Below are 14412 nucleotides of genomic sequence, written 5' to 3' on the forward strand. Positions count from 1 at the left end.
GATAATCTGGAAACTATCTGTAACAAAGTTAATTTTAAGTAGGCAATAACTCTAGATCTTTTTTTTTATCAATTTGTCCACCACCAGGGACGGGCTGATCGCTGCAGTGGGTCTGGACAAAGAGGTGGAAGCTCAGTTCCCAGACGCTGTATGGGAGACAGTGGTGAATGCCCGTAAGCGCTCTGTTGTACCTGGGCTGGTGGATGCTCACACTCACCCTGTGTGGGCTGGCGACCGTGTCCATGAGTTTGCCATGAAAGTATGTATGACCCACTGGTTAATAGGTTGCATTTTAAGCAGTTAACACATTATCATTTGTTTCCTTGTCAGTTCTTACACGTGACATGTCCTAAAAGGGGTCAGGTCAGTGATTAAAAGCTCCTCTTTCAGTAGCCTCAGCTTTATGAAAAATTGCATGCTTGTTAGCAATGGTCCTGACGTAAATTTTGCAAATTTAAGAACATAAGGAGGAACACTATATCAGGCCTACTGGTCCATACTAGGCTGGTCTTTCTCAAACCCAAATCCACTACCAAAAATATTTGTCTGGCCCATTTTCATGTAAGTTTATAGAAAAATAAAAATGGTTCCTAAGATTTGCTCCTTTTGCTCCTTTATTCATATATTGCTCATTGATGATCACTTTCATTAAAATATCCAAAAATTTTGGAAAAAATACACCCCTAAAATATTTATTACAGCCATAAAATATTTATTACAGCCATAAATGCAATTCTGATATTTTTTGAGAATAGAATTATGGAGCTATGAGTTATCTACATTGCATCAGAAATTCAATAACAGCTCTATAAATAAGGTTTGAATTCCAAGAAAATGAATCACCATAAAATTGATTACCATAAATGGCAGGAAAAGCCTCTTTCCTGAACCAAGGTTCAGTATCAAAAGTATTATTAGTATCCATAATAAGATATAATTAAAATCCACCTTGATGAGACTATTTAATTAATGGTTCTCAACACTTTTCTTAATTCACTTAAGAGATCAAAAAGTGACTGTAATTGTTTATGGCTCTCACTAAGATGCAACTTGTCTGAAAGTTTTGGAAAAGGTTGATATTTTCTGAAAATTTTATATTTGGATGTGAAAGTCGAAACCATTGTGAAGATACTTACTCATTTGAACAATTATTAGTAATTATTATAATATGACTCTTTCCGAGGATCAAATGTCTTTCATCAGTTGACAGTGTTTTGGGGTTTAGAATATTGTCGAAACCATTTAAAATGTATCTGTAGTTTTACTATCCACTACACGTAGCTACTGTGGCATACACATCACATGATATTCATACAATAATTAAAACATCACAAACACGCTAGCAGAATCTTAAACTATAGCAAAACGTTTGTACCTAATTGTAACCAGTTCTCACATTAGAGCGAGAAACAATGCTAGGCTGTAATTTATTCTGGAGGAAGACGCGTGTCGCCTAGAAGCACAACACAGAGTTCTTAGCATCACGATACCTGACTGAAGGGCATGACCCAGATAAATATTTAAAGAAAGACACAAATATGCTGAACGAACTTATCTCTAGGAAAAACTCTAATTTTCCTTCAAGTCATACAAAGTACATGTATTAATATTTCTGAAAGGAGAGGTAGAAGTATGTGTGGGTCAGATGCAGCTGGAGGCGAAAATCACGTTAACAGTGTAAAACTGAGATGTCACCTGATCATTACTCAATGAAATTTGAAACACCAAAGCCACTAGCACATGTAAGTTTAATATGGATAACCAATGGCTCTTAATCAGGTAACATCCCAACACGCTCCCATGAGCTCCAACCACATTAACATTGCACACCTCAAGCTCCATCGAAGTATTACAATTTATTTTATGTCAGCTGTGACATGCAGAGAATACGTTACAATTTATACGGCGTATGTCACACTCCCATGTAGGTTCCCTCCCAACCAGCCAACAGGGTGCTAAGGGTTTAATGATCGATCACAGGCAAAGCCGCCAAAGCTGAAGCAACGGGATTAACTTAGAGTAAGCACTGGCAGATTTGCCTACCTGCTGGTAGAGTACGGTGCACTCTAGTTTCTGCTTTAGCATCTGTCACTGAGGTGTACACTTATTATTCTATCTGTACATATTGTACCTACCTGTATATAGTGAGTGAAGGCAAATATGCATTATAGTCTACTGCTGAGTTTTGCTTGCTCCATATTCCAATTACTACCAGGTCTCACAGGCCATTCATTACCTGTGTGCGTAATATCAGACTATTGTAAAATCTTCTGCAAATGTTTTTAATCACTTATAGGTTGGTAGACAGCAACCACCCAGGGAAGTACTACCGTCCTGCCAGATGACTGTGAAACAGAAACCTGTAACTGTTTTGCATGATGGTAGGATTGCTGGTTTCTTTTTCTGTCTCATAAACACGCTAGATAACAGGGATATCTTGCTACTCCTACTTACACTTTGGTCACACTTCACAGATACGCACATGCATATATATATACATACATCTAGGTTTTTCTCCTTTTTCTAAATAGCTCTTGTTCTTCTTTATTTCTTCTATTGTCTATGGGGAAGTGGAAAAGAATCTTTCCTCCGTAAGTCATGCGTGTCGTATGAGGCGACTAAAATGCCGGGAGCAATGGGCTAGTAACCCCTTCTCCTGTAGACATTTACTAAAAAAGAAAAGAAGAAAAACTTTATAAAACTGGGATGCTTGAATGTGCGTGGATGTAGTGCGGATGACAAGAAACAGATGATTGCTGATGTTATGAATGAAAAGAAGTTGGATGTCCTGGCCCTAAGCGAGACAAAGCTGAAGGGGGTAGGGGAGTTTCGGTGGGGGGAAATAAATGGGATTAAATCTGGAGTATCTGAGAGAGTTAGAGCAAAGGAAGGGGTAGCAGTAATGTTGAAGGATCAGTTATGGAAGGAGAAAAGAGAATATTAATGTGTAAATTCAAGAATTATGTGGATTAAAGTAAAGGTTGGATGCGAAAAGTGGGTCATAATAAGCGTGTATGCACCTGGAGAAGAGAGGAATGTAGAGGAGAGAGAGAGATTTTGGGAGATGTTAAGTGAATGTACAGGAGCCTTTGAACCAAGTGAGAGAGTAATTGTGGTAGGGGATCTGAATGCTAAAGTAGGAGAAACTTTTAGAGAGGGTGTGGTAGGTAAGTTTGGGGTGCCAGGTGTAAATGATAATGGGAGCCCTTTGATTGAACTTTGTATAGAAAGGGGTTTAGTTATAGGTAATATATATTTTAAGAAAAAGAGGATAAATAAGTATACAAGATATGATGTGGGGCAAAATGACAGTAGTTTGTTGGATTATGTATTGGTAGATAAAAGACTGTTGAGTAGACTTCAGGATGTACATGTTTATAGAGAGGCCACAGATATATCAGATCACTTTCTAGTTGTAGCTACAGTGAGAGTAAAAGGTAGATGGGATACAAGGAGAATAGAAGCATCGGGGAAGAGAGAGGTGAAGGTTTATAAACTAAAAGAGGAGGCAGTTAGGGTAAGATATAAACAGCTATTGGAGGATAGATGGGCTAATGAGAGCATAGGCAATGAGGTCGAAGAGGTATGGGGTAGGTTTAAAAATGTAGTGTTAGAGTGTTCAGCAGAAGTTTGTGGTTACAGGAAAGTGGGTGCGGGAGGGAAGAGGAGCGATTGGTGGAATGATGATGTAAAGAGAGTAGTAAGGGAGAAAAAGTTAGCATATGAGAAGTTTTTACAAAGTAGAAGTGATGCAAGGAGGGAAGAGTATATGGAGAAAAAGAGAGAGGTTAAGAGAGTGGTGAAGCAATGTAAAAAGAGAGCAAATGAGAGAGTGGGTGAGATGTTATCAACAAATTTTGTTGAAAATAAGAAAAAGTTTTGGAGTGAGATTAACAAGTTAAGGAAGCCTAGAGAACAAATGGATTTGTCAGATAAAAATAGGAGAGGAGAGTTATTAAATGGAGAGTTAGAGGTATTGGGAAGATGGAGGGAATATTTTGAGGAATTGTTAAATGTTGATGAAGATAGGGAAGCTGTGATTTCGTGTATAGGGCAAGGAGGAATAACATCTTTTAGGACTGAGGAAGAGTCAGTTGTGAGTGTGGGGGAAGTTCGTGAGGCAGTAGGTGGAATGAAAGGGGGAAAGGCAGCCGGGATTGATGGGATGAAGATAGAAATGTTAAAAGCAGGTGGGGATATAGTTTTGGAGTGGTTGGTGCAATTATTTAATAAATGTATGGAAGAGGGTAAGGTACCTAGGGATTGGCAGAGAGCGTGCATAGTTCCTTTGTATAAAGGCTAAGGGGACAAAAGAGAGTGCAAAAATTATAGGGGGATAAGTCTGTTGAGTATACCTGGTAAAGTGTATGGTAGAGTTATTATTGAAAAAATTAAGAGTAAGACGGAGAATAGGATAGCAGATGAACAAGGAGGCTTTAGGAAAGGTAGGGGGTGTGTGGACCAGGTGTTTACAGTGAAACATATAAGTGAACAGTATTTAGATAAGGCTAAAAAGGTCTTTGTGGCATTTATGGATTTGGAAAAGGCGTATTACAGGGTGGATAGGGGGCAATGTGGCAGATGTTGCAGGTGTATGGTGTAGGAGGTAGGTTACTGAAAGCAGTGAAGAGTTTTTACGAGGATAGTGAGGCTCAAGTTAGAGTATGTAGGAAAGAGGGAAATTATTTCCCAGTAAAAGTAGGCCTTAGACAAGGATGTGTGATGTCACCATGGTTGTTTAATATATTTATAGATGGGGTTGTAAGAGAAGTAAATGCGAGGGTCTTGGCAAGAGGCGTGGAGTTAAAAGATAAAGAATCACACATAAAGTGGGAGTTGTCACAGTTACTCTTTGCTGATGACACTGTGCTCTTGGGAGATTCTGAAGAGAAGTTGCAGAGACTGGTGGATGAATTTGGTAGGGTGTGCAAAAGAAGAAAATTAAAAGTGAATACAGGAAAGAGTAAGGTTATGAGGATAACAAAAATATTAGGTGATGAAAGATTGGATATCAGATTGGAGGGAGAGAGTATGGAGGAGGTGAATGTATTCAGATATTTGGGAGTGGACGTGTCAGCGGATGGGTCTATGAAAGATGAGGTGAATTATTGAATTGATGAGGGGAAAAGGGTGAGTGGTGCACTTAGGAGTCTGTGGAGACAAAGAACTTTGTCCTTGGAGGCAAAGAGGGGAATGTATGAGAGTATAGTTTTACCAACGCTCTTATATGGGTGTGAAGCATGGGTGATGAATGTTGCAGCGAGGAGAAGGCTGGAGGCATGGAGATGTCATGCCTGAGGGCAATGTGTGATGTGAATATAATGCAGAGAATTCGTTGTTTGGAAGTTAGGAGGAGGTGTGGGATTACCAAAACTGTTGTCCAGAGGGCTGAGGAAGGGTTGTTGAGGTGGTTCGGACATGTAGAGAGAATGGAGCGAAACAGAGTGACTTCAAGTGTGTATCAGTCTGTAGTGGAAGGAAGGCGGGGTAGGGGTCGGCCTAGGAAAGGTTGGAGGGAGGGGGTAAAAGAGGTTTTGTGTGCGAGGGGCTTGGACTTCCAGCAGGCATGCGTGAGCGTGTTTGATAGTGAATGGAGACAAATGGTTTTTAATACTTGACGTGCTGTTGGAGTGTGAGCAAAGTAACATTTATGAAGGGGTTCAGGGAAACCGGCTGGCCGGACTTGAGTCCTGGAGATGGGAAGTACAGTGTCTGCACTCTGAAGGAGGGGTGTTAATGTTGCAGTTTAAAAACTGTAGTGTAAAGCAACCTTCTGGCAAGACAGTGATGGAGTGAATGATGGTGAAAGTTTTTCTTTTTCGGGCCACCCTGCCTTGGTGGGAATAGGCCAGTGTGATAATAATAAAAAAAAAAATTTTACATTCGTTTTCGTGATGCGGTAGAGTAGAGTAACGAATTTCACTACTCATCTGTGTTATCGGAAATAGCGTATAAGGAACTAGGACATTCAGTGCCAAATTCCTGGTAAAAGTTCTGAAATGCACGTCGTTCGCTTTTCATGGTATTCAGCAAGTAGAGTGAGTAAGGATGAAAAAAAGTATTTTTAGTTATATATGAAGGCAAATAATGTAATTTGTTAGCTCTTTCGGAAATTAAGATACCAAAGTGTTGCACTGTGTCTTATTCATTTGTTTGTCGGTACTGTATACTATTATTATACTGCTAGTGTTATTGTCTTTGATCTACAGTATCACAAGCTCTCTTGGTACCTTATTTACAAACAATCTTGTCTCTTGTGATGACTAAGCTTGCTGGGGCGAGTTACATGGAGGTGCACGACGCAGGAGGCGGCATTAACTTCACTGTAGAACACACCAGAGCTGCCACAGAGGACGACCTGCTCAAGCTGCTCCTGCCTCGCCTCCAGCGCATGACCCGGGCAGGTAATGTCACTCCACCGCATAATCAGGGCAGGTAATCTCACTCCACCACATGACCAATGCATGTCCTGGACAAGTTAGGTCACTCCACTACATAACTCGGGCAGGTAATCTAGCCTCACAACATGACTCAGACATGATCTGAATGGGTAATCTCATAAAAAATGAGGTAGTAAATCAGTGCCTTAGTATTTATTTACAGTCGACTTCTGCAGGTCTCAGATTAGGGAAGATCCTAAAATTCCCAGTGAAAATTAGCCACACTGTCATTCTTGAATTATCCTGAGTTCTCCGGGGTTAATAAGCCTCAAGGGTTACTAATTGAAATAATCGAAATAAATTCAGATTTTTTTCTACTATTGAATTAAAATACACATAACTCTTTTGTTTCTCATTTAACTAAAAGATAATTTAAAATTTGCTTCGTTGTTTTTACAATATATAACTAATAATTATAGGCTCTAAGAAGTATAAACTTCTTTTCTCATTTAATTTTGTTTATTATTGATCGTGTACAGTGCGTCTTGACTACACAGACTTCTTCATATATAAGCGAACACGTCACTGGAGTGTTATACTCGCCTGTAGCAGCAGTTTTGACGTGATCATAGCCTTGGTAGGAGGTGGTCAGACCCTAAAGCCTAATGCACAAGCGTGCGGCCAGACCTTGTTTACTAGAGCAGAAATGAAGCAGCCACAGGTGACGTAATTGGTGAGCGTGGCCTACTAGTGGAAGGTTAGGTTATTTAAGGTTAGTCAGGAAACAGAATGTTTGCTAACCGGGTCTTAGTCATATAATGACCCAAAACTAGAGCTTTTGGCCATCTGACAGAAGCATTCCGCTGGCTTACCCGTCCAATAATTTAAAAATTATGGTTATGATTATAACCATTAAGCTTCAGAATGGAAGTATTCTTCTCGCCTACTTTGTTTATATTTACTTTGAGCCTAATATGAATACTCATTCTTTCTTAGGCAACTATATTTATCATGTTCCACTATTTAAGTTTGTTATATGTAGTTTTCAATGGAACATAAACACTACACTGTTTTATTTATACCATTAAAATTTTTCCAACCGTGTTTAAAGTCGTATTATTCTTCTTCATTCCAAGATTTGATCAGTCTAGATAGATTTTTTACAAAGTTTGTGGCTTAAAAATCAATTAATTTTGACAGTTACTCCACAACTAATATTCGTATTTCTCTGTTTTAACATTTGAAATAATTTTATAATAATCTTTAAGTAAACTTTTGATTAAATGTACTGGAGTGAAAATCATTCATCTCACTGTTCGTAAGTGTTATAATTTGCTTATCGAAGAATGTTGTTATCTCTTCGTATAGGCACGACTTTGGTGGAGTGTAAGAGTGGCTACGGCCTCGACGTACAGACTGAAGTGAAGATGCTGAGAGTGTTAGAGAAGGCTCGCCCTCACGCCAACCTCACAATCTCTTCCACTTTCTGTGGTGCCCACTCTGTGCCCAGGTACAGCTTTAACTTTTAAAAATAATTGAAATTTCACTCTATTGGTAATTTTATAAATGCACATTGGGAACCTTGATCCAACAATGCATTAGCTGCTATTTTGACATTAGTAACAGCTGTGCCAGGGTCATCATTATTATTATTATTATTATTATTATTATTATTATTATTATTATTATTATTATTATTATTACTATTATTATGTAAACCCTTACACATTACAATATGATTCCTACCTTATGGCACTGACAGCAATTGTTTAATTTAGTATAGGAATCCTTCACATTATGACTGCCTAAACATCTGATACATCTGTTAAGTTCTTTTAATTTTTCTACTCTAACATCCCAAGAATCATAAGCATTACAGTTCTCTGAAAAATGAGCACCTTGACTTAAAAAAGACAATTCCTTTAGGCTTCACATGCCCATTATTAGCCAGGCCGCTCTTATTAAAGTACTTATTACTCTATACATAAAGGTGGTGACCCTACAGATGTAAACAACTATAGGCCAATATCAAACTTACCATTGCTATCCAAAATCCTTGAGAAACTCGTGCACAGGAGACTGTATTCATCTATAACGGCACAAAACATACTCAACCCCTGCCAAATTGGATTCAGGAAAAATAAAAGCACTAATGATGCAATCATAAAAATGCTAGATCTGCTTTACACAGCATTGGAAAATAAGGAATATCCCTTAGGAATTTTTATTGACCTAAGAAAAGCTTTTGACACAGTTGACCACGGCATCCTACTCCACAAACTTGACCATTATGGTATAAGAGGCCATGCGCTTGCATATTTCAAATCCTACCTTACTAATAGGTATCATTATGTCACCATTAAAGACACAGCATCATAAACACGGCCACTTGATACTGGAGTTCCGCAGGGAAGTGTCCTTGGACCCCTGCTCTTCCTCATTTACATCAATGATCTTCCAAACGTATCCCAACACCTGAAACCCATTCTCTTTGCTGACGACACAACTTATGTCATCTCTCACCCTAATCTTGTCACCCTCAACACCATTGTTAATGAGGAGCTGCTCAAAATATCAACTTGGATGACAGCCAATAAACTTACACTTAACACTGACAAAACCTACTATATTATGTTTGGTAGCAGAGCAGGTGCTGCGCAACTTAACATTAAGATCGACAGCACTCTAATTGCCCGACATAATGAGGGCAAATTCCTAGGCCTATACCTCGACAACAACCTGAATTTCAGCACCCATATCCAACAAATATCAAAAAAAGTATCCAAAACAGTTGGGATCCTCTCCAAGATACGATACTAAATGCCGCAAACTGCTCTTCTCACACTATACCATTCACTCATTTATCCATACCTCACCTATGCTATCTGTGCTTGGGGTTCAACTGCAGCAATACACCTAAAGCCAATAATAACTCAACAAAAAGCTGCAATAAGAATAATCACTAAATTCCATCCCTGGCAACCCCTCCCCCCCACTCTTCATAGATCTAAACTTACTCCCTGTTCAGTACATCCACACTTACTACTGTGCAATCTACATCTACAGGACCTTAAATTCCAATATTAACCTTGACCTAAAATGCTTTCTTGATAGTTGTGACAGGACCCACAGGCATAACACCAGACACAAACATCTCTACGACATCCCCCGTGTCCGACTAAACCTTTACAAAAATTCAATGTATGTCAAAGGCCCTAAAATCTGGAACACCCTACCTGAAAACTCTAGAACTGCAGACACATTCATCACCTTCAAAACTACTGTTAGAAAACATCTTATCTCCCTGATACACCCCATCAACTAACTACATAAGAACCACCTGGTGGTCCACACTTACACTCACTCACTCACTCACCCATTTGACTATAAGCACAGAAATACGTATCCTAATCTTAAAATAATGATTCCTAACTAGTCATAAGTTTGCCTGTGATACTCCAATATAGAAACTATGTATTGTGCCAAAACAAAAGCATTCACATTTCTAAATTCACAAACTAGTATTTGTCACTTAGTATTTAGTCACTTAGTATTTAGTCAACTTACTCCACAATTTGTTATAATTTAGGGTTAAGAATTAGTCTAAGTTTGCCCGAAATGCCTAGCCATGCTAGGTGTTCTAGTGGCCCCCTCTGTAATTAATATTTTACTACATGTAAACCACACAATAACCAAAATCTGTAAACCCTGCATTGTAATCCTTATAGGGAATAAACTTTGATTTGATTTGATTTGATTTTGATAATTTGATGCGGAGAACCTATATTCCTGGTTCCTGCCACTTGATATAATCCAATACAACTTTTATTATGGGATGAATTATGATGATTATTAACATTAGGATATTTTTTCCTTTTATGAGACCTTACAGATACATCAGAGTCATCATGTGGTACATTTTTAGAATTATTTGGTTGAATAGTCTGTAGTTGGACAATTAATTCTTGAAGGCCTACTCTTATTTCCTCCGGAGAGAAATAACCTTTGTGGTATTTATTAGATAATCACTCTATAGTCTTGCTGGCCAATTTGTTCTGCAGTCTGATTCACACATATCAAACCTATTACCCAAAGATTTAAGAGTGCTTTCCAATTTGACCCTAAATTGTTGTAAATCTGGATAATTGTGCTCTGGAGTTCTTAAATTAACCACGGCATTTACTAGGTCCAACCTACTTTGCTCTAAATTACCATAGGTGACCTCTAACAAATCAACTGCATCGCCCTTCACCTGTCCTTCAAGGTAAAATAATTTAGTAACATCTGCGAGATAATTCCTATTATGTACAGCAGCCTTAAATATACACCAGAATTCTTCCCAGCTGTCTACTGGATTAAATATAGGTAGACATAGTTCTGGTAGTTTCGGCATTGACATTTTATTTACATTAGTAGGTTGGTTAACTGTATCATTCACACATTTTAATTTATTTAATGCCCTACTTTTACAAGATAGTATTTTCTCTTCTGGGTCATACTCTTGATCAATTATTAATTCCCTTTCTTTGTCATCTGCACAATTTACCAGGAGATCTCCTTCATATTCTTTATAAAACAACTTTTCACTAATGAATCCAAATGCAACTCCAAAATGATCCTATTCACAATTTCCTGACATCAATTATAAAAATTTATCATAAGCTCTAATCATATACCCTTTTCTAGTATTTAAAGACGTTTTCATAGCTTTGACACCCATGGGTTTACCATTTGCATTAACTGGATTAGATCCATCTATGGTTCCTTATATATCAGACCAAATAATAAAACACTGGTTGCACAAATTATACAATGACACACTATATAATTATTACAATATATATTAAATATATGCTAGTCAAATATTTCTGCCTTAGCAAATTAATTATTGATTACACAGCTATAATTCGTAGCCGCTCTGGGCTAAGCAAATTCACAATTATTTGGCAGTTACACATCAATATTAAAAATGTGTATGATAATTATAATCCTAGCCCCATCTGGGCTTAGCAAATACAAATTTATATTATTAGAAACATTAATTACATTTATTATTTTCAGTTTATGTAGACCCAGCTAACCACTTCTTTCAGTCAAGTCACAATTATTTATTTAATTTAATTAGATCTTCACTGATCAAATCTGGTTCGAAGGACCAGCAACTTATTATATGTGAGAAATTATGCAGTTCACAGGCATTAACCTGAATTCTCATATGCATATAATTTGGGCCAGGTACAGCTAAAATAGCGCTCAATGAGGTTAGTTGCACCTCAGAGCTAGGTGGGACATCAGTTACAGAGGGTCACAACACTTCACCTCCCTAGATGCCCACACATTCCAAACCCCACTCACACAAAGTTGGACCAATAATAATTACACAAAATTATAAAATTAAAATCAATAACACTGGTAAATTAGAATATGTGGACTGTATCATTGGGTTTTGACTGAAATTAAACAAGAAGGGTTGGGTCCATAGCATTAGTATTAAGTTTATAACAAGAGATTGCATATCTTCAATATTATAAACACAACCTTCATAAAGGACTTACCACATAATTATTGTTGATGGATCACAACCTAACACCTTTCTAACAAATAGACCCTACACTGGCCAGCGAGAAATCTGAACGAAAGAGCTAATGGTGTACATACTTGGGTGGGCTGAATCCATGACGATTTGCGTCTCCCTAATTCTCACTGTACAGCCATATTATAGATGCTTCATATGAAATTTTGTCCATATTTCATTGCAGTGGATGTTAATGAAATTTCTAATTCTTGATTCCGACCGAAAAACCCATTTTCGGCCTCGATGACACCGATTAATCAACAGTTGTACAACCAATACTACATCGTCATATTGTGAGTGTCTTTCCTCCCCATGTATTCCTCCGCAATGCTGGTTCCCCCCTTCCTCGAAATTTCTCGAAGGTCAAATCAGTGTCACAATTTTACACACATTATCTATTTACATTTATATACTCTAAATTAAGTAAAATTATAAAAAAAATTCCACAGGTAATGTAAAAATATGAGTGAAAATTATACCGCTGCAGGAGTAATCTTTCAAACACTTCTCACACCATCTCTTGAGACTTTGCGACATGCTTTGTATAGCTACCTTAAATTACCTGTATATATAAGACAGCTAATTTCACCTCGTGAGTGCAGTAAAGCTTGCTCACATGACCATTCCTAGCGATATAAACTACATCATTATTAGCACCCACATATGAACACATACAAACATAGCTTCACTATGAGAATTAATGTTGATGGAAAGACTTTAAAACTTCAGTAATAAGAGGCAATTTTATCCCCAGGGACCTGACGGCGGAGGAGGCAACAAGACTAGTAATAGAAGAGCAACTGCCAGCTGTCAAAGCCGGCATAGTCGCTGGAGAGGTAATGTTAAGTAAATCTGTTGCATTGTTGCCTAGATTTATCAGGATAAACAGTATAAGAATGTTAGTCAATGAGAGGGCGGTGACAACCGAGTTTTGTGTCTATCTTAGAATCAGACTTTGTTCATTTGTTAGCTAATTCAATTAACCCCAACAGATGTGTCTAGCTCTGAGGCCCAACCGTAATAAAGCTGCATCAGTTAAGTGGTAGTGATCGACTCGCAGTGTAAAAGACCTGGGTTCGAATCATGCGTGAGTGAAAAACAGATGAGGAACTCTCTTTCACCTGCTGCCTCTGTTTACTTAACAGATAATAGGTACCAGGATGTTAGTCGACTCTCAATTCCAACGGAAAGAAGCCACACTGGTTGTCATGGGTTATTCTGGGTTATTAACCTCTAAGATTAATATCACAAAGCATATATTCTGGAGACTAAAACTATAGACCAACATTAGTTATCTCATCAGTTGCAGGTTGATAGCATCGACGTTTTCTGTGAGCAGGGCGTTTTCGACGTAGACCAGTCACGACGCATTTTGGAGGCTGGACATCGTGAGGGACTTATGATCAATTTCCATGCAGAGGAACTCCATCGTTTGAATGCAGCAGAGGTATGAACAAGTATGAGTTTTCTACATCATATACAGAGTTTTGTCATCAACTACCATTTTTTTTAAATTTCACATCCAGATATATATATAGAAAAATAAAATTAAAAATAAAAATAAGAGCTCCATCTATTGTTACAAACACCATTTTCTCCATTGTTTGTACAAACAGATTAAAATGGTACATTGCCCTCATAGTGCATAAGTACTTTAAAAGGATATGATATAGAAAAATATTAATACAAATCAAGGTAAATGAAATATCTAGTTTTAAAGATGATTTTATTTTAACAAATCATATTATTAATATCTAATAATAATTTGCCCTACAGATGGTTGGCTTAACCTGATACCAAGTTATTAATAAGATTTCCAAATAGTCTGTTGAAACTTAGCTGGCATGATGGATATTTGGTTAGGTTGTCAATAATATCATCAACTGACGCAGTGATAGGGCAGTGTCTCAATCCAAACAGCAGACACACTGAGTTCCCTCACTAACCAGGACGGTGGAGTCGCATGATCGTACTTATCTCTCAGGCTGTGTATTATTACTTCGACCAAAACCATCCATGTGTAGAGAAAGTCTACTATTTATATAATGCAAAGTGAAATAGTTATTTATGTTAAATAATATAGAAATAAGAGGAACTTAAAAAAGGTTTATATTTCAGGAGGTAACAACCCTTGACACAGTCATTGACATCCATGCAAAATACTCACTCTCTACACAATAAGGACTTAACCAACAGTAGTAATGGCCAATAATGCATATATAAGTCTCAAATGATTATTTCATATTAACTACCAGGCTAAAAACATTGTAACATCTGCCTCATATCATGTAGTGAATAAAAATGTCCTGGTACATAATACCGCTCTGGAGGAATGTATATATAAAAAAGTCAACCAGTTATGTAGCGTATGGGTGAAAAAAGGATGGTGCATTTCGAAATTCAAAATACAATATTTAGTTAAAATATCTTCCTGGTCTGCAGATATGGGGACTAGCG

General features: G+C 37.6%; 1 protein-coding gene across 1 annotated transcript in view; it reads left to right on the forward strand.

Annotated features, from left to right (window-relative positions):
* The window catches only part of LOC128702840 (probable imidazolonepropionase), a 77253-nt gene that overhangs the window by 49405 nt on the left and 13436 nt on the right, over positions 1 to 14412 (forward strand). Inside the window, exons 3-7 of the mRNA XM_070102629.1 lie at positions 88 to 259; positions 6269 to 6404; positions 7749 to 7890; positions 12710 to 12791; positions 13259 to 13402. Of these exons, the coding sequence (XP_069958730.1) occupies positions 88 to 259; positions 6269 to 6404; positions 7749 to 7890; positions 12710 to 12791; positions 13259 to 13402 (676 nt within the window). The remainder of the gene's footprint in view (positions 1 to 87; positions 260 to 6268; positions 6405 to 7748; positions 7891 to 12709; positions 12792 to 13258; positions 13403 to 14412) is intronic.

Source organism: Cherax quadricarinatus, chromosome 82, assembly GCF_038502225.1.
Source record: "Cherax quadricarinatus isolate ZL_2023a chromosome 82, ASM3850222v1, whole genome shotgun sequence".
Classification (NCBI taxonomy): domain Eukaryota; kingdom Metazoa; phylum Arthropoda; class Malacostraca; order Decapoda; family Parastacidae; genus Cherax; species Cherax quadricarinatus.